Here is a 21,317-nt window from a genome sequence, read left to right on the forward strand (position 1 = left end):
TAATGGACTTGAAATATACTGATGGTCACCAGACTGTTTGCCTCTAAGAGTCCTCTATGGGACTTCTCCTCAGATCTCCAGAACGTTCCTGTCTTTGCCACTATCAAATTGGAGGGAAAAGGAGAAGAAAGAAGATCATGGCACAGGCTAGGCTTAGGGAGGAGGCTATTTTGATGGCAGAGAGTTGAAAAGAGAAGAGAAGAAGCTGTAAAGCACGAGGCAGTAGATATAAAAGAATAGAAGGAAATTTCACAAGCATCGCTATGAAATGTGGGCCTCCCTCGTGGTATCCCCAAAATACAACAAGAGAACTCAAGTCTGTAACACATTACTTTTGGTTACTCTGTTCCTTTGACCATGGAACTGTTCAAGAACTATACCATGGGGTCAGAATACTATAAGCACTGCATGGGCCTGGAAAGAAGGGTTAAGAACCTTGGCTCAATCACTGTTTGCAAGTCCCTCACTTAATTCTCCCAGGTTCTTCGATTGTAAAATTAGGCTAGATCAGAGTTAAACAGACCAACCCATTTTGCATTGTGGACCTGTTCTTCTACTAAGGAAGCCCAAGAGGGATAAGGGACCAGCCATCACACTCCTCCACTCACTGTTGATGAATGCTGACCCCAAATCCTCACATGGCTGCCAGATGTCTGTGCCTCCCCTCCCTGCTCCATGCCTACGCAGTGAGATTGTGAGACCCAAATGGAGAACCTTCCATTTCTTCATAGCAGGAGTGGTTAACACTTTTTGGGGTGATGCATAGGGAGAATGAAGTGGATTTGGGTTTGAATAGGCAGAAGGAGGGGCCCGTCAGCTCACAGCTCGTCATCTAGTCTTGTTAAAGGTTCAGTGTTGAAAGCAGCTTAGCTGAAGCTGGCAGTAATGAGCTATTGATGAACTGGATCATTTTGTACTTCTGCCCCCAGGAACCAAAGGCAACTATAGCAAAAGGGCACTGGCTTGGGAATCATGAGATAAGAGGTTGAGCACACATCAGATTCTCCCAACTTTAGTTAATGACCTTGGGCAAGGCATTCCATCCTTCCGTTTTCTGAAGTTTCACTTTTCCCACTCACAAATGACAGACAGATCTAAGTTAGTGGTTCTCAACTCTGACTGCCTATTTGAATCAATCAGATTGCTTTTTAAAAATAGCAGCGCCTAGGCCCCATCTCCAGAAACGTTGATTTATGTGGTTCGTAGGGAAGCCCAGCCATAGAAATTCTTTTAAGTTCCCCAAACGATTCTAATTTGAGCCAGTGCTGGGAACCATACATCTAGACTGGTGCTTCTCAAACTTTCATGTGTGTATGAATGGCCTGAGGACATTGATAAAATTTAGATTCTGCCTTGGTAGGTTGAAGGCCTAAGGCTCTGCATGTCTAATGTGCTCCAGGGTTGGTGGGGGGGGTGCCCCTGCTGGTCCCATGATCTCACCTGGAGTGGCTGCCTCCTTCCCTACTCTACGACAGTTTGAAAACTGATAGGCTAGAGGCCAGAGGCCATCACAAACCCACAAACATCATTTTTCTTTTTCTTTTTTTTTTTTTTGTTCTTTTTTGTTATTCTTTTTTTCTTTTCCCCAGCAGTGAATTTTTAAAGTTCGAATTTGAGTTGCTTGACATCACTCAGAAAGTGGGATATTTTACATAACCCAGATGCTTGGCTTTGCTTTGAAAACGGGAAGATCTGTAGTTCGGGGCCCTCATTCTCATGTGGCCATAGTCGGCTAGGGCCAAACGTTTGCTGCCCCTCTGCGGCATTCCTTCTCTGTCCACCATAGTCTGCACACCGTCAAATTTACTCATTCACATCCGGCCCCCGCAAGCTTCGAGAGTGCGTCCCTATTGCAACACTGCATGGAAAGAAACAACAGCCTAAGGATGGTGAATGCCCACCAGGTAAGCCCACCTTGAAGGAGGACGTTCATGGCCACCCTGCTTTGAGGGAGAGGGCAGGGCACAAAGCTCTGAAAAGATGTGTGACGTTCAGAGCAGAAGATTACAATGTTTCACGGGACATAATTTGTAGACTGCATCAGAGTTACCTAGGTGCTGGTTTTTAAAAAGTTGTCTGTCCTAGCCAACTTGTAGAAAAATAGAGAAGAGGGGCACCTGGGTGGCTCAGTCAGTGAAGTGTCTGCCTTCGGCTCAGGTCGTGATCCCAGGGTCCTGGGATCGAGCCCCGCATCGGGCTCCCTGCTCGGTGGGAAGCCTGCTTCTCCCTCTCCCACTCCCCCTGCTTGTGTTCTCTCTCTCTCACACATACAAATAAATAAATGAAATCTCTAAAGTAAAAAAAAAGGAAAGAAAAATAGAGAGGAATATCTGCATGACTTGAGGTAGCCAGTTATTTCCTAAACTGGATGGGAAAGTGCTACCCACACAAAAAAATAATAGATAAAAGTAGGAACTTTTGTTAATCAAAAGATGCAATTAAGAGAGTGAAAGGTAAGCGACGGAGTAGAAGAAAATATAAAGAATGTATAGAATGTAAAGAATTCAAATCCAGAATATATAAAGAATGCTATGTATCTTTCAGAAACAAGTAGGCAACCCACTAGAAAAATGGATAAAAGCCGTGAATAAGCACTTATCAAAGGCAATATCCAAATGGCCAATAAATTTATGAAAATTTTCTCAAACTCATCAGGTACATGAAAATTAAAACCACAGTGGAACACCTCCACACAGACTGGCTAAAATAAAAAAGACAGATAAAGCCAAGTGTTCATAAGGATACAAAGCAACTGGAACTCCCATCCCATATACTGAAAGTGTGAGAATAAGCCTTGAAAATTTTTACTTTGGAAAAACTGTTTGACATATCAGTTCAAGCTGAATATATGCCTGCAGTAAGATTCAGCAATTCCATTCTTAGGCATATACTCAAAAGAATACATATACGTGTTCACCAAAATACAACACCCAAAACCTGGCACCAACCCAAATGTCCATCTACACAAGAATGGACAAGTAAGTGGTAGTATATACAATCAAGTACAATAAAGCAATAAGAATAAATGAATGACGACCCCAGGAAGCACTATAGATGGATATATTCACCTTGTGAAAATTCACTAAGCTGTACACATGTAATTTTGTGTGTCATTCTGTATAAATGGTAAATTTTGATAGAAGAAAAATTCAGAAATATTCCTTGAGCCATTCTCTACCTACTTCACATCCAAATATCTAGGAGTAGAGTCTGGAGATGTGCATTTTCAATTAACATCTTGAGGATTTCTCTTGTACTTTAAAGTGTGAGAATCTCTGGAGCAGAAAGAACCTATTCACCAGCTGCCTGGGGACCCATGAGCTAGAAGACAACCATTTGAGACACAATAAGGGATCTGGAAAATTTGGGTGAGCCACATAATAGGAAGAACAGTTAATAGCTGCACAGGGATTCATAGTTTACAGAACTCTTTTGCACATGGATTGTATTTCAACATGAAAGAATGAAGACTTAGCTGGGCCTTAAAAAAAGAACTAGAGACAAATCAAGGGAACAAAAAGCTATCATATGGAATGAAGTATGTTTAAAAAAAAAGTATGATTTCTTTAATGACTGAAAGGAAATAGACCAGAAGGTTCATAGTGGTTACTGCTGAATCACTTTTCATCATCTTTTTGTCTACTTTTGTCCGCTTTCCAAATATCCTGTAATAGACACACATTTGTTTTCTAACACTGAAGGCAGGTAGAGAAGTGGCTAAGAACAAAGACTGCAATTAGACAGTCCCAGACTCAACCCTGAGCTTCTTCATTAGTCAGATGAGCCACGCAAACCCAGTCCATGTAGTTCAGGTGGGGCTGACTCCATCCCTAGCTCCAAAAGTGGGCACCAGACTCAAGCATAAGCCAATCATGTTATGTTATGCCATGGCCACATAACCAAGGTGAAGCCAATGAGAACTAGTCCTAGGACCCTCATCAGCACTCTGCAGGAAGAGATTTCTTTCCATTGCACTAGGAGTTGTGACTATGACAACCTGCAATGGGGGGCACCTATCACAGGGTGAGGGCCTGCCTAAGGTTGAGGCCAACCCAATAAAAGTTTAGGAGTTTAGGAAAGATAACTTTCTGATAACATCATTTGAATATCTTGATCCAGCCATACCTAAAGCAAACAACCCCTGGACTTTTCATTTATGAATCAATAAATTACTTTTGGTATAAGCTAGTATCGTTTTTGTTATTATTATTATTATGAGTGAGAAAAAGTTACGAATTAAAAAAAAATTGAGATTTCTTTAAAAACTGCCAAACTGCTTTCCAAAGCAGCTATAACATTCTGCATTCCCATCAGCAATGTAGGAGAGTTCTGGTTTCCAGTTGCTCCATATCCCCACCAACCTCTGATATTATCAGGTTTTTTAATTTTAGCCATTCCATAGGTGTGTAGTTTTATCTCACTGTTTCAATTGACATTTCCTTAGTAACTAATGATGTTGAGTATTTTTTTCATGTGCTTATTTGCCACACATACATTTTCTGAATGAAAGTGTCTTTATAAACCTTTTGTTCCATTTAATTAGGTTATTTACCTTCTCATTACTGAGTTATAAGGGTGAGCTTTTTTTAAGATTTTATTTATTTATTTGTCAGAGAGAGAGCGAGTGGCAGGCAGAGCAGGTAGAGGGAGAAGCAGACTTTTGTCTGAGCAAGGAGCCCGATGCGGGAGCCCGATGCGGGACTCGATCCAGGGACCCTGGGATCATGACTTGAGCCGAAGGAAGATGCCTCACTAACTGAGCCACCCAGGTGTCCCAGGGTGTTTTTTTGTTTTTTTTAATGTTCTGGATACAAGTATCAGATATGTGGTTTTCATGTATTATCCCTGAGTCTGTGGCTTCTTTTTCACTTTCTTGGTAGATTTATATGGGGGGAGGGAGGGAGGGGAGCAAAATTACTGGCAAAGAGATCGGCAAGATAAGGGGGAATGAACTTTGCATACACAGAGACAGCAGAAGCCAGGCTGTACGTACCAGAGAGGTCAGTGATCATGGGGCTAAAATTGATAAATACGGTAGAGTCAGGAGAGGGACGGCATTTCAAGGCAAGCAGAGGAATTTAGAAGAGATACAGCAAGCAGCAGGGAGCCATGAAGCATTCTCGAGCATGGGAATGGCCTAATAACAATGGAAATTCTACCTGGGGTGGCACAAGAAGGACAGGGGAGAAGAAAGACGAGAGGCAGGGAGGCCAGCCAAAAAGCCGTCTGGCAATCCAGGAGTATAAGTGTGAGACTGTGCGCTGTGATTTTGGCAAATGAGAAGTGAGGGAATATCGTGAATGACGTGGTATTTTAAAGTTAGAAGAGAGAAAGCATCTTGACATATTGAGTATGAGGGATAAAAATAAGGAAAAGGCAATAATTACAGAAAATGAATAGATAGAAGGGATTTAAGAGATCATTTCGTTCTACTCCTCATTTTACTGCGAAGAAACAAAGGAGTAGTGATTCTACAAGGTCACATAGCACGTTCGCGACAGAGTCAGAGGCCATCCAGATCCCTGGGGGCAGACCGTGCTGCCACCACAACGTTAACCTGACCTCAGATCTCTGAAGTCTGCAGTCTCTAATCTGGAAACATCTCACTCTCAGCAACTTGTTGGACGTGAGCTCTCCTTGTTCCTACCTTCCACCCCAACTTTAAGAAGAAAACTTGAAGAACTGTTTCCCTGCGTGCTTTTTTTCTCTACCTACATATTTTTTTTCCTTCTTTGACCTGACGGTCACACCACCAGCAGGTTTTAAGATGTAAACCTACACTGTCTTTGTTAGGACAGATGTTAAATCATAGCCACGGCTCCATCTACCTACACGGATGTATCTCCAATCATCATGTGGAGGGAGAGGAAAAAAGCAAGTTGCATAATGCTACTGTTTTGTTTTAGTATCAAAATCTTCAGAAAAAAATTCTTTGCAATGATTAGGAGCACAGGAACATGTAATAAAAGCACAAAATCACTGAATCCATGAAAGTGATTAACGCTGGGAAGGAAGGGAGGGAGGGAAATGAGACTGAGGAGAACTACCGGGGGACCCTCCTTGCACCTGCAATGTTTTGTTTTTCTTTAAGAAAATGAAATAAAGATATTCTGAAGCAGATGTGGTAGAATGTAGAAATGTGCTAGAGCTAGATGGTGGGTTTATTGTTCTGAAATTCTCTATTATCAGTAAGTTCAAAATGCCTCGCAAGCTTTCTAAAGTTCAAATATGAGGCATCATTCACTATTGCCAGCATTCTCCCTCAATTTCCTATTATTATACTCATGATTCACATTTACCAAAAATGTTGAAAGTTAAAAACACCAGTGATCAATATAGGCAAATGTTCTCTCTCACAGCCCCTGTTCAAGAGTGTCAGTCTGCCAAATTTCTTCAAGAACATGTTGATGATAACGGGGCAGTGCTAGAAGTTTTTAGGTCAATGAACTTTGACATGACTTACTCTGCAATCCTCAGTGAGCAACTATAATTTATTAAACAGTGGCAAGAATCTCCAAGGGTCCAGGAAGACAGACATGAGGGCAATTGACCAGAACCAGCACCTCTCACCATGCGCAGTGGGGAGACTTAAGTGAGCAAATGAGAAATATTATGGAACAGATGCTCAGGCAGGGCCCATGTGTGAAAATGCAGGTCACCTGGGGTGGCCAGAGCCAACATTCATCATTGTGTGACACTGTGGCAAACCAGCTAGGCATCCGTCCAGGGCTCAGTGCTACCGAGAGCCTTCTCCTTTCCTGCCTCTCTTACCCCTGAGGACTGCTGGTCCTCCCTGTTGACTCCCCCTTAAACAGTTGTAATGGCAGAAGCAGCCAGAAACAGGAGGACAGTGGGGCCAGGAATTAGGGAGAAGGGTTATGGGAATAGTCTTTACTAGGGAACAATAAAACAACCCACAATTACTGAGGGATTATCAGAAGCCAGACCCTGTGCTAAATCCATGAGATGAATTATCTGATGTAATCCTCACCCAAAACTCCATGGGATAGAGAGTACCATTAGATCCAGTTTACAGACAGGAAAACTGAGGTTTGAAGAATATAAGAGGTTTGCCCAAAGTCACAGAACGATGGAGTCACTCCAGGATATGTCTCATACTTTGTTCCATTTCTCTAGGATAAATAGGGTTGCCTAACAAGGGATGTTTGTATCAACGGTCCTCAAACCTACAACACCCATATCGTCCTCCCTAGGCAAAGGCGCTGACAAGCACAGAAAACAGTTTGGGGAAATGGCATGAAAAGCCCTGGTAAGGGAAATGGCAAGTTGATTCAGAGAAATAGTGGATTCAGGATGCCAACCGCTTATCGATGCCCCAAATCAGGTGAAACGGTAAAATCACTGGACGATAATGTCATAAGAACTCTGAGGATGCTTTCTTCAGTGCTGCTTGGTTGGCTGGTTGGTTTGCAGCCACAGAACTCTTGTACATGAAACCTTGGGCTGAGGACAGGATGTCAGACAGAAGCAGAGCTGCTCCAGCTGTGGCTGGGGGGTCAGAAAGCAGGAGCAGAGCTCCCTAGGGCACCTCTGCTGGCCAAGCTTACAATCCCTCATCTTACAGATGAGCAAACAAAGGCCTAAAGAGAGAGCTTGATAAGCTAGGGTCATAGAAATATAATTAATATGGCTGACATTTCTTGTGCTTAATTAACTGTGTGCCGGGTCGTTTTAAGTGTGAAACTTGATCCCTACCACAACTCCATGAGCAATGCATAATTATATCACAAATCTACAGATGGAGGAACTGAAACAGAGAGGGTAAGTAAATTGTTCAAGTCAAGTCAAAGAACCAAGATCAAGCCAGACCCTTCGGCCTCAAAGACCAGGTGATTCACCATGATGATGCCTGCCCAAGTGAGGGTAGACGGAGTTGGATCTAGAACGCAGGTCCCTGGCTGGTAGACCAGTGGTCCTTCATGTTCCCCCACCCTCCATTCAGCATCTGCTCCTGTGGGGTACAATGGCAACATGATTTAGGGAAAGGGTCTGAAAAGTTTCTAAATCTTAGAATCTTAGAAATCTGGAGACACAAAATGTTTTCATAGCTAAAGGTTGTGCCAAGGACATCATTTGCAAATCCGTTTGCCTTCGTTAGGGGTTCTCCTGAGTTCCCCTTCCAAGGAAACACATGGAACTCCAGGAAGACATGGAATCCTAACAAGGGTTGGGAATGATTCCTTGGCATGGTGCTCTCCTATCTCCCAAGCAAGTCTTCCCTGACTCTGCCACCTTCCCCCAAAGCTGTCACACATCCTGATGAATGCCCTGCTCCTGTCAGGGCCCCACCTCGGTCCTGCTCTGAAAAGAAGCAAGGAGCTTGCATTAGGGTGACTAACCACCCCGGTTTCCCGGGACTCTTCTGGTTTTAGCACTGACTGCATCCTGAGAAAGTCTTGAGGCCCAGACAAACTGGGATGGTGGGTCACCTGATGTCAAGTCTCAGATGACTTGACAATTTCTTGGGCAACAAGTCTCCATGGCCTCAAGTTGACATAAAAAAAGAAAAGAAAAGAAAAGAAAAATCACACTGTAATAGGTAGGAGGCAGGAAATTGCCTGTTTTTCTCTAGTGACAGCAATACTGATGAAAATAGGGTTGAGTGACGAAGGCCAAGTTTATGACCACCCGAAGGCCCCAGAGGCATTCACTGCCTGAGGTTCCTCCCTGACCTAGGGAATCCTGGGAAGAAAAGACGGAAGGGGTTAGTCACACCCTGCGAGTAGCAGCCAAGAGCAGCACCGCCTCCTCACAGAGTGAGCTCAAAGTCTCTCTCATAGGGAAAAGTAGAAGTTTCCCAGGGTCTACTCCCTTTTCACAAAGGCAGAATGACAAATACTGAATGAGGGAAGAGGAGAGGGGGCCAGAAAGCAGAGCCATCTCCCCGTCTTTGGAAAAGTAACTTTCCCAACCCAGCAGATCGCTGAGTCTTCACTGGACTCCAGGAGCAACTCCACTGGACCAACCACCTCAGCGACTCCACATGCCAAGGCCCCCCCCAGGAAACTCACCTGTGCCCCAGGACAGACTCGGCTCCCCCGGAATGCAGAAGCAGCCACCCATGTGTGCATCATTCTCCCCAGGCCAAAGGCCCCTGGGAACACCAGCCAGAAAAGCACTGGGAGGGGACAGCCTCCCGACGGTGTCCCTCCTCCCGCCTCCTCCCTGGCACACTAGGGACCAAAACCCAGCTCAATGCACAATGCAGCCTTTGAGATCTGGCTGCTGCAGGAGGCCTAGGGAGGAGGGGAGGGGCAGCCCAGCCCTCAGGACCCAGAGTCCTTACACTGTCAGGCCTCTGACTGGGGAGCAGCGCTCCTCCCTGCCTCTCTGCAGATTGCTTCAGGCCTATCAGGCTCTGGCGCATTCCTCACATTCTAGGACTGAGATACACAGTTAGGTTCCTGTGGGGGAGGCCAGGGTGGGGGAGGAGGGCAGAGAGCATCCCAGGAATCAAAGCTGCTGTTCTTGTTTTCCCCTGACTGCCTTGGCCCACACTGCCTTGCCTGCCAGTGAGAAAGCCATCCCCACCCAGCCTCTCTCTGCAAGCACCTCCCGCGGCTCTCTGGGTGAAGCTGGAGCTGTGGGCGCAGCATCTCGCCTGGGTCCCAGCAGCACCGGTGAGCCAAGTCCTCACTGGTGAGTGTGCAGGGCCCCAGCCCCTGCTCCTAAAGCTTTGGTCAGAAGGAATGTGGGAAATCGCCTGATGGAGCCCAGCACCTTACAGATGGGAGAGGATGGAGGACCAAGTCTGGTAAGGGTCCGAGTGTGCACAAAAACCCGGTCACCCCAGACCACACTCTTTTCCATTTTGGACAAGGAGCAGAGCCAGAGAATGCAGTGGACACAGTGCAGAAAACCTCCCGTGACATCGTCCACACGAGGCAGAGAAAATATGGTTGAATGTCCACAAGACTGGGCAGAGACACGACTGATCTACCAACCAAGCTCACGGATCACTAATTACGTATTATTTTCTTAACGCCTAGAGCAAAGTTCAGTGGTGAGTGGACCAAAGCGGGAGGCGGGGCGGCCGAGAGGAGGCGGCAGAGTCCTAACCGCGGCCGTGCAGGCTACGTGCAGGCTGGACTGGAGGTCAGTCTCGCGTGCGTTTCAAGGAGGGAGGTGGCCTGGCCAAGTTTATAGTCTGGGAGGAGCACTGGGGTGACAGTATGAAGGATAGCCACAGGTCGGTCTCCCTGCAGTGGTCACGAGTGTCCACTGCACACAGCAGCTCAGCCTCAGGTGACAAGAGTCTGGCTTCAGTTTCCATGCTGACTCATCTTGACTCCCAGTCCCTGAATGTTGGCCACGGGAAGGCACTCACTATACATGACTTCCTTTAAATCCCGTAACAGCCCCATAATGGAGGCCCTATCAGCTCTATTCCACAAGTGAGGAAACTCGTGAAGAGGGGCGTATAACTTGTCCAAAGCCCCGCTATCTACGAACGTCAGATTCAGGACTGGAGCCAGGTCTAATTGACTCCGCAGCTCGGGAGCTTCACTTTTCTAATATACAAGCTCTTGCCGTGACCACAGTGGAAAAACAATTCGATGATCTGATAGTGAACCCTCAGAGCTTGCTGATCACTATGGAAAGCCCAGGAGAGGAGGACTAGGGCAGGGGCAGGGGGGGCCGGGGGACAGGGTCTCTCCAATTACATGGGGGATCACATAGGGGATCACAAGGGGGATGTTTCCTCTGTGCACATCTGTTTAAAGTATCCACTTCCCATAATGTCCCATGCCTTTTCCCTCACCAAAGCAGTGTTTTAGGATGTTTTCATGGACTTAAGATAAAAGAGCAAGAGTTTCTTTAGAAAGTAGTCACTCAAAATTTTGGGAGGTACATGAGAATCAGACAGTGAAGAGAAACCATGGTTTAACGTGCACATGATGACAAATGCTTAGACTTATCATTTCTCCTTGACTAGCCTGCACACCATTCTTACACAGGTGCAGCAACAGATATCCAAAATTGCAAATGACCAAGACCAACCAAAGGAAACCCATCTGTCCCAGATGACACCCTGAGGCAGTTGGCTGAGACACACATTTTGGCAAGTCCATTCTGGATAAAGTCATTGCTTCTCTTGAGATGCAAGAAACTAGTGCTATCTTGCATATGGGTAACTCAGATGAATTAGCCTGAACAAAGGGCTTTCCAGGCAGAGAGAGCAGCAGGTGCAAAGGCCCTGAGGCTGGACCAGGGGTGGCAAGTGGAAGGAAAAGCATGTGTGGTTGAGTCCATGAGGCAGGGCAGGGTATAGAGATGAGGTTGGAGAAAGCAGTTGGAGGCCAGATTGCATAGGACCTTGAAGGCCTCTAAGGACTTCAGCTTCTACTGTGAGTGGGATGGAAGACAATGGAGGATACTAAATAGAGGAGTCTCATGATGGACTTATGGCTTTAAAGAGTCACCCTGGTTGCTCCTTGAAAAATAGGCTGGAGGCGCCTGGGTGGCTCAGTTGGTTGAGTGGCCGACTCTTGATTTCAGCTCAGGTCATGATCTCAGGGTCCTGGGATCGAGCCCTGCATTGGGCTTCACGCTCAGTGGGGAGTCTGCTGGAGATTCTCTCTCTCCCTCTCCTTCTGCCCCTTCCCCGTGCTCACTCGCACATGCTCTCTTTCTCTAAAATAAATAAATCATATTAAAAAAAAAAGAAGAAGAAGAAAACAAAAGAAAAATAGGCTATAGCTGGGATTCCAGGTATGCTGCAATTGTAACATCCAGAAGAGAGATAATGATGGCCTGCGCCAGAGTGACAACAATGGAGGTCTCAAGAGGGGCTTAGGTGTTAGACATATTTCTGAATGAAGAATATATTAATCGAGGTTCTCCAGAGAAGCAGAATCAATAGGGTATAAATATATCTGTGGTACAAGGAGGGCACTGCCCCACCTAAGAACCCCCTGCTAGGCTTCAGGCAATGAGAACTATGGTGCCGTGTTCCTCTGGTAAATAACCAGACATTCTGGTTTGTCATAGAAATCAGACATCAAGATTTTAACTTGAAGTTCCCAAACTTTTTAATGGTCACAAACTAGGCTCACTTCAGCAGCACATATACTAAAACTGGAATGGTACAGAGATTAGCATGGTCTCTGTGCAAGGATGACATGCAAATTCGTGAAGCATCCACCGTTTTGAGCATTGTATAGAACTGTTGAATCAGTATATCGTTCACTGGAAACTAATATATCACTGTATGATAATTATACTTCAATAAGAAAAATAATCAAAAAATGAATACTCACAGACTAATTCAGAAAACCTCCCAAAGCACTGTGTAGGCTAATACTTCAGAGCAGACAAAAATGCCTGTAGGCCAAATCCAGCCCAAAAGCAGCCAGTTGGACCCTTCAGATGTAAAACTGAATTTTTTTTCCTTGCGAAATTCACAATCTAGTTGGGATAATAAGATATGCACTGGAGAACTATAATTCAAGGGGAAAAATGCAAGACTATGTCATGGGTGGAATTCTGTCCCCTCCAAAAATGATATATTGAAGACTTAACCCCCAGTACCTCAGAATGTGACTCTATTTGAAAATAGGATTGTTGCAGATATAATTATTTAAGTTAGGTTCCTAGTGGAGTAGGGAGGGCCCCAATCCAATATGACTGGTGTCCTTATAAAAAGAACACCCTGTGCGGACAGACACACAAGCAAAAACCCCAGCAACAATGAGGGGAGTAGAGTTACAAATCCACAAGCCAAGGAGTGCCTGGGATTGCCAGCAAACCACCAGAAGTCAGGAAGAGGCAAGGGATGCTTCTCCTTGCAGGTTTTTCAGAGGGAGCAGAGCTATGCAGACACCTTGATTTGGGACTTCCAACCCCCAGAACTATGAGACAATGTATTTCTGTTGTTTGGGCAGTTTATTAGGACAGCCCCAAGAAACTCCACAATGCTGTGTTTTTACCTCTTGGAGTTCTGTTTGGGCATTAGATTTGTGGTCAGAAGACCGAAGTTCAATTCCTGGCTCTGCCATTTCCAAGTTGGATGCTATTTGGCGTAGTCTCTCCTTTGCAAATAACAATGATGGTAATAGTCACATCGAGATCACAAAAAAAGTTCTACCTCACAAAATGATTGTCAGGATTTAAAAGGAGTTTATAGGGGTTGGTTTTTTGCTTGTGCAATTCTTGCACATGCGTGCCCATGCGCACGCGCATGTGTGATCACTGTTATGCTAGTTTTTGGCATATTGTCCATGCGTCCGGACTCTGAAGAAGAAGAGACATCCTTAGTGAGTAGAATGTGCCTATCAGCCACAGAGACAAAAATCTCAGTTCCAATCAGAAAGCTTACAAGGAAATGCATCCAAGTAAAATCAGGTCTGCCTGTCCTCAGATAATCAGGAAGATACCTTTCACTACCTCAGACAAAGGCATCCAGCTCAGCCACCCTAGCTGCATTTCTCTCCTTAACTCTCGACTGGTCAGTGTTTTTGATAGACATGAGTTTTGCAAACAGTTTACTTAAGAAAGAAAAATGAAACTTCATGCTCAACTGTTTTCATCGCTATGGTATTTGGCTTTTGTAATTTTGTAAATCGGTTTCAAGCAGAAGGAAATGTATGTCTCTTTTCTAGGTGTTTTCATTGATAAATTTCATTGGGTGGCCTTCAGAAAGTCAACCATTTCCTCTTTGGTGCTTTCCTTATGAAAAGTCACTTTGTGTCCCCATCCATTCAGGTCTTGTTCACGTGATGACCTTGTTCAAGTTCCTCTGGTAGTGGGGTCCCCAGATCTCCAACCAACTGCCCAACAGAGCTGTGTGTTCTGTACACAGCTCTGAGGCATGTCCCCTCCTTCGTTTCACATATTGTTCTTCTGTTAATGGATCCCAAGCTTACATCAGCCTACAGGAGTCAGAAGATAGCTCACATTCTATCCACTTGGAGAGATTTATCAAGGTTCAGATGCCTAGATCTTACCCAGCCCCAGTGAAACAGAATCTCTGATTAGACCCATCCCATGTAATTCTGATGTGCATCCAGATTTCAGCAAATAATGCCCCAGGGGTTTCTTTTGCAGGGATGAGGGACAGGCCCAGGTGTAGATTTCAGGGGTCTAGATGTCCATCTAGTTCTCCTTTTCTTCTGATCTATGCCAAAGTTTTTTGTTTTTTTAAGATTTTATTTATTTATTTATTTATTTGTGAGAGAGAGAGAGAGAGAATGCACAAGCAGGGAGAGTGGCAGGCAGAGGGAGACGCAGGCTGCCCGCTGAGCAAGGAGCCCAATGTGGGACTAGATCCCTGGACCCTAGGATCATGACCTGAGCCAAAGGCAGAGGCTTAACCAGCTGAGCCACCCAGGCGTCCCTGATCTATGCCAAAGTCAATTAAAAGCCTTAACCTCAAGGGGGGACCACATGCAGGGACTCTGCCTCTCTCAATGAAAAGAATGTGAGGGGGCAACTGGGTGGTCCAGTCGGTTGGGTCATGGACTCTTGGTTTCAGCTCAAGTTGTGATCTCAGGGTCGTGGGATCAAGCCCCAAGTTGGGTTCCATGCTCAGCATGGAGTCTGCTTGAGATTCTCTCTCTCCCTCTCCCTCTGCCCCTCCCCACTGTGTTCTCTCTCGCTCTCTCAGATAAATAAGTAGATCTTTAAAAAACAGAAAAAAGAAAAGAATGTGAGAGGGTCCCTCTCATCCTCAAGGTTTAGCATCCACAGATAAAAAAATGACGTAATTATTTAAGAGTTCCCTGTTGATGAAATCCTCCATCTTACTATATCCTCACACCTATATTAGTAACATAGGAATTGGACCTGCCATTTTGTAAGCAATGAAAGTGTTCTGTGAGAGTGATCACGTGACTTCTCCAAGGTCTTACGGCTAGTAATTGACAGAAATAGCTTTCTCAAACATTCCAGCACCAGCACATACAGTAGGCTTCACCACTTAAGAGAGCCAGGAGGATATAAACCAGACACATATACACAGGATCCCAACCCCCAAACCCTCCCTCAAGCAACACCTGTCTAGTAATAAAAATCAGAATTATCTTAACCTCCACAGAACCACATATGTATAGAGGTCAAGCAAACGAGTAAAACAAGTTTATCATCCATGCACTTAATTTAAAAGGTTTCAACAATATGTGAACATCCTGGGAAAGTAGGAAAGGAAAACCATCTAAACACAATGGGCCAATGCTTCTCAAACTTTAATATGGATATTAATTATCTGGCATGATGGGCAGAATAACGCCGCCCAGAGATGTCCATATCCCCAGAGCCTGGGAATATGTTACCTTACCTGGCTAAAGGGATTTTGTTGATAGGATTAAGTGAAGGAATTTGAGAAAGGGACATTATTTGGATCATCTCATGTAACCACAAGGGAGGTGGGAAGGTCAGAGTCAGAAGAAGACACGACAAGGAGACTAGATGCCAGCGGTCAGAATCCGAGAAAGTGATCTGAAGATGCTGTCTCAATGCTGGTTTCAGATGGAAGATGGGGCCACAAGGCAAGGAATGGGGGAAGCCTCCAAAAGCTGGAAAAGGCGCAGAATGGATTCTCCTCTAGAACTTCCGAGGGGAACACGGCCCCGCCCACACCTTGATTTTAGCCCAGTGAGAACCACCTGGGACTTCTGACACCTGGAACTCCGAGATGATGAAGCTGTGTTGTCTGAAGCCACTAAGTCTGCATTTGTTGCAGCAGCCATAGGAAATGAGAGACCTGGGAACGGGGAAAATGCAGATCCTAATCCCAGGTCTCCTCAGGGGTGAGAAGTCCTAGTGGGAGCTTGCAGGTGCCTCCCATGCGCTGGTGCTTAGACCACGCAGAGTCGAGGCCATCAGAGCTGCCCCACTGCTGCTCCTTCAGTGTCTGGAGGCTTCAGTGAGCATGCCCTGCAGACCCCTCAGTCCCTCACCTCTGACTGCCCCAGCGTCTGTCCCACTGCACACGGTGCGGACCTCGGGTCAGCCTTGTTTTCAGTATCACCTACTCTGAGAGGTACCTCCTTTTATTCTTATTTCTGCTCCCTGCTTATTTACTTGAGTGATTATAGTCCTAAGTCTGGGTGTTTATTTATCATCTCCCCCCTCACGTTTCTGCTGCCCCATTCCCACCATGCAACACAGTGCCTGACATAGAATAGGCACTCTTATGGGAAGAAAGGAAGGAAGGGAGGGAGGGAGGGAGGAAGGAAGGAAGGAAGGAAGGAAGGAAGGAAGGAAGGAAGGAAGGAAGGAAGGGAGGGAGGGAGGGAGGAAGGAAGGAACTAAAAAATTAAGGAAGCTCTTAGTTCTTTTTTCAAATAGATGCCTGACCAAATCTCTCACAACTTGTGTTTGTACAACTGAATTTGTTTTAAGCTACCTAATCCAAAAGTTTATACTGACCCAAGAAGCTTAATTTTCTCAGACTGGCCTCTATGTTCCAAACAGATAAGATCAATCTGAACACTGATCTTTTCCATCCCTGTTCAAGAGTCCTCCCCCAGTCTGAAAAGCCTGCTGCGGCAGGTCAGTTCCCAAGAAGCAGACTCTGAGAGGAACCCTGGCAGGCAGGAAGCTTATGGGGTTGTGCTCACAGGATCCCTAGGGGTGGGGGCGGGGAAGACAGGATGGAATGGCCTGCAACACAGACTCAAGAGAGTCCTCAGCTCGTTCCCAAAGGGAGCCCAGGGATCGGCGGGCCCTGCAGAGTCATCCTGGGCCAGGGGCACCTGATAACCACCAGTCACTGGACAGGCTACAACCTTGCAATGGCCAGTCATTGAGGGCAGCTGCCCCGGAAGGGAGCACGGACTGGAGAGGGCACTCTTCTGTTCCAGGCAAGCCCCAGAGAGGGATCAGCTGAGAGCTGTCGACCTTGAAAGCTTCCAGCTGGGGGAAGGAGTGGGCCAGTCGAGATAGCTTGGGTTCCAGGCAGACTCCACAACATTCACCACGCATGCCCTCTGTTTCCTCAGGCACTGGGGGAAAAGAAACTATTAAATCAAGCGAAGCCCAGAATAGAGCTTTGTGTCATACCAATGTGAACTAGAGAGGAATAGACTAAAGACGCAGCAAGAAGCACACTGATGTAGAAGAGTCCAGAAGGAGGGGAACTGGGATGGCCTGGAGGGTGGACACAGAGCCTGTCTTGCAGACAGGGATCCTCTGAGATGGGCCGTGTGAAGGCGTTGAGAGTATGGAGGAATGAGGTGTGCGTTTGGAACAGCTCATGGCTGAAGGCCACAATGTAACCAGGGAGGAGGAGAACAAGGGCGTCCATGGGGGTAGCATAATAAGAAGCTGATCTGAAAGGAATGGACGGGTCACTGGTCCCAGTGAAGGACAGAGGGTGCTGGCCGTTAAAAGTTTGCAGGGGCCCAGCCGTGGGGGTTTATGTCTCTCCTCCAGGAGCCTCAAAATGGAGCAGGGACAGCATACAGCAGTTCAGAGTTGGCAAAGCAGGGGTGTCAGGGGGCACTAGGGTGCGAGAATCTGGGGGGCTGGTGAGATTGTGACTGAAACGGGCCACCTCGGAGTCAAGCTCGATGAGGAGGCCCAGGGGGGATGGACATATAGGTGATCAGACAAACCATGTCACAAGATCCTAAGGAGACTGTCCAGCAGCTTGGGGAGATTTCAGGGAGTGGGTGAGCTGAAAGTTGGGGGCTGCCGAGGGGAATTTCAGAGACCACGTCTGTAGTGGTGGAGGGTGAAGAGGAGCCCATGCAGAGCGTGGTGGGGAGTACTGTCCTGCAGGAAGGCCAGGTACTCTGTTTAAAACGGTGTCATCACAGCGACGGTCACATATGTAAGCAAAAGTTCAGGCTGCATGTTGAATAAAAAGGCATGTCCACTTTCAAACCACCTGGCTCCTAACCAAAGCCCACTCCCCTCCCTGAAGGCAACCACAGGCAATCTGCAGTATCCTTCTGAACTTGGGCTCTGCATCCTAGACACACGCCTATGTGATCCCATTTCTGTAAGGAAGATTATATGTACATAGATTCTATATACATGGTTTATATATATAATATATTTATTCCTCTAGAGGATCATATTATATATATTATCATATATATGCCTCACTCTTGGCCCTGGACTTAGCCCACATTGTGAGAATGATGATTCTGACTTGGCCTGTTTCACTTGACTTGTGGCTGGAGCCTCAAGTTAAAAGACGGGAACTCTTGTGGGAAAGAGAGGCTTCAAGAGGGCAGCCCCAGCAACAGCCATGGGTGAAGCTGGCCCAGAAAGGGCTCCTCTTTCCCCTGGAGGAAGTCAGAACAAGTGAGTCCTGATGGGTTAGCCACTGGATGGCTAACATTTTCCTGTTTCTGGGTGAGACTCGTTAGCCTCGCTTCCTGGAATCTAAACAAAGTTCAAAACAAACTTCTAAACAAAGGGATCCTCTGCTTCCCCAGATCTTGATTCCATTCCCTGAGAGGAGTGAGCCAAGATACTCCTCCTCTGACCACTTTCCCAGCAGAGCCCCGTGCCTTCCTCCTGTACCTTCCTGGTGGCCAATTGTTGTGATCATCCTCGTGGGGGTAGTTTTTATTTCTATTAACCCCTTTCTTCACATCCTCATAATGATGCAGAGAGACTGTTTTCCCAATAGAAATTATTCAGGTCTTTTAGACGGTCCAGCGTTTGATGGTCTCTCCTAAAAGCCTAATCCACCAGTATCCAGCTGAGCAAGGTGAAAAAGAGTCTAGACCGAGGTGAGGGGCCCCACATTCAAGCCAGATGCTGCATCTGCCTCAGCGTGAGGCTGAGAGGTTGAGTGGCAGGTTCCAGGGTAGGGTTCATCAGCCATCAGATGGGAAGGGAACTCCTGACTTAAGGTCTTTACAAAGTGGCTGCGAAGAGAAAAGTAGAAAGATCCCTGAAAGCATTTTGTTAATTCGAAGCGCTGGGAAGCACTGCGTGTGTTTCTTTAAACTGAGTGCACACAACTGGGGGAAATATTTGGTCAAAGAGAGGGAAATTCATCTCAGCCTGGAATAAAGGGAAAGAATTCAAGACCAGGTCGCCTTCCTTTATGAAGTTATGCTGCTTTGAAAGCCCTTTCATTCAGATCCTCACAAGCCTGTGAAAGGAAGGGGCAGGGTGAAATGCTTATTGCATTTGCAAGAGAAGGGATGGGGACTGAGAAGGAGGCCGGCTCTCCTCTGCCAGGTCCCTACCTCAGTACTTCTCTGCAAGGAGATGGAAACCGGAGACACAGACCAGCTTCATTTAGCATCATTATAATTGGCCCAGAGGAAGGACCACACCCTGCAATCCCCATGGCAACAGAGGTTCCTGCACATTCCCAGGCAGGGAAAGGCTGACAGGAACAAACTGTGGGAAGGTCCAGCAGGCCTGCATGAGAAGAGAGATGATGGGCTTGTCACATGGGTAGGCGTAAGTGAATAATGATAATGCTAGTTAACTACACGGACAGCTTCATATGGATGCACCACACTAGTATTTTAATGGATTTACTCATTTAACACACACAACCACCTGGAGAGGCAGGTCATGTCATCTCCATCTAAAGATGAAGAATTTGGGGGTCTGGGAAGCTGAGTAAATTTCCAAAGGTCGCATAGCTAGCAAGTGGTAGAGTCGGGATTCAGAACCCAGCAGACTGAATCCGGAGCTGGGCTCTTGACTGGGGCACCACTGAGTCTGCCTAATTTTTGCATTTGGCAAAGAATAATGCAATCTACATTTATATAGTCCCGGAGTATGGAGAGTGGAAGAAATCCTGAAGATGACCTGAGGATTTCATTCAAAACATCTTGATTAAGCACCAGCTATGGGCAGGCACTAGGTTGGGATCTAGGTCGGGATGGAGAGAGTAGCACAGTGGTAGAGTCAACAGACACAGTATATTCTTTCATGGAGCTAACATTCCATTAGAGGAGAAAGATAACAAAAAAGCAACAAATTAATTAGCAATGGAAGTGGAAGGGGGATAGGTAAAGCGACAGAAAATGCCAGGACATAAGATAATAGGCTTGGGAAACTCCTAATGTCTCCATCCACTTGTCCAGCCACCACCTTTTACATTTGAGGAAGACAGAGACGCTGCTCAAGACTAGACCACATCAAGCCCCTCCCAATGATGGATTTATTTTCCTATTATTATCTAGCCCATTGACCTCAGCACTGAGGTAAGGGCAACAAGCGCTCAAGCACGCGTTTGTTGGCCCCAAGACACAAAGGATCCTTCCATCTCGGCATCACAGCCCAAGAACGAGGAAGAAGTCCAGGCACAGCGGAGCCTGGACACGCACCGGCGTGTCCAGCAGGTGGCAGCAGCGAGCGGCCACGCCTCCAGGCTCCCCCAGCCCACCTAACCACCCTGGGACCCCGCATCACCGATATCAGATTCTCCTATTTCATTTTGCTCATCTTGGAATTCAAGACTGTGGACCAGGACCAGGATTCATGAACCCGTCGCAAGGGCTCTGGCTGGGGTTTTGGGCTCCTAATGCTGGCCAAAACGTGGATCCTGGGACGTGGCAGTGCTCCCTGAGACTGACCTGGCCAGGACACACTACCCTGCGGAGCCCCGCACCTTGCCTCTCTGTGGCAATCCTCTTTGGGTTCCCGAGCCGAGCCGTGGGCAGTCAGGAGAGTGCACCCGCAAGCAGGCCCTACCAGCCCTGCTTCTACCCGGCGTTTGGGGCGCCCATGTCCCGCCCTCCTCCCCACTACCTCCTTCTCCTTCCTGCTTTCACCTGCGCCTATTAGTCCACTCAGCTTCAAGGCCAGTGTTTACAGCCCAGAATGCGAGGGGACCGCAGAGGGAGAGAGAGCACCTGAGGATACGGAACTGGCACGGGACTGCCTTTTCACCTCCCAGGTGATGAATGAGGTTGGAAGACCAGAAGATTTAAAGGCAACTGGGGGGGAAAAAATGAAACGAAAAGCATTTCAGGTTGGAAAGGAAGAATTAAAACTATCTCTCCTCTCAGGTGATATGATCTTATATGTAGAAAATCATAAGGAATCCAATTTTTTAAAACCATTAGAACTAATAGAGGAGTTTAGCAAGATTGCAAGATATGAGAACAATATACAAAAATAAATAAATTTGGGGGGGCGCCTGGGTGGTTCAGTCAGCTAAGTGTCTGACTCTTGATCTTGGCACAGGTCTTGATCTCACCATTGTGAGTACGATGGTGAGTGCAGTCATGAGTTTGATCCCCTATTGGGCATGGAGCCTACTAAAAAAAAAAAAAAAAACAAATTTTTTTCTCTGCATTAGCAATGAACAATCCAAAAATGAAATTAAGAAAACAATTCAATTCACAATAGCATCAAAAATAATAAAGTAC

The 21,317-nt window shown here is 46.4% G+C and overlaps 1 protein-coding gene, 1 long non-coding RNA gene and 1 other non-coding gene across 3 annotated transcripts in view; 2 read left to right on the forward strand and 1 right to left on the reverse strand.

Moving 5' to 3' along the window:
* LOC118006723 (SH3 domain and tetratricopeptide repeat-containing protein 2-like) overlaps positions 1–10,031 on the reverse strand; it is a 51,752-nt gene extending 41,721 nt beyond the window's left edge. The window contains exon 1 of the mRNA XM_034999479.1: positions 9,033–10,031. Within this exon, the coding sequence (XP_034855370.1) occupies positions 9,033–9,084 (52 nt within the window). The 5' untranslated portion in view covers positions 9,085–10,031. The remainder of the gene's footprint in view (positions 1–9,032) is intronic.
* LOC118006724 overlaps positions 9,751–21,317 on the forward strand; it is a 29,860-nt gene continuing 18,293 nt past the window's right edge. Inside the window, exons 1-2 of the long non-coding RNA XR_004678169.1 lie at positions 9,751–9,775; positions 10,011–10,116. This is a non-coding gene — a long non-coding RNA (uncharacterized LOC118006724). The remainder of the gene's footprint in view (positions 9,776–10,010; positions 10,117–21,317) is intronic.
* Positions 12,072–12,173, forward strand: LOC118006836. Its single transcript, XR_004678203.1, has one exon. It is a non-coding gene; the product is annotated as a U6 spliceosomal RNA (small nuclear RNA).

Source organism: Mirounga leonina, unplaced genomic scaffold (assembly GCF_011800145.1).
Source record: "Mirounga leonina isolate KUSES-001 unplaced genomic scaffold, KU_Mleo_1.0 Mir_99, whole genome shotgun sequence".
Classification (NCBI taxonomy): domain Eukaryota; kingdom Metazoa; phylum Chordata; class Mammalia; order Carnivora; family Phocidae; genus Mirounga; species Mirounga leonina.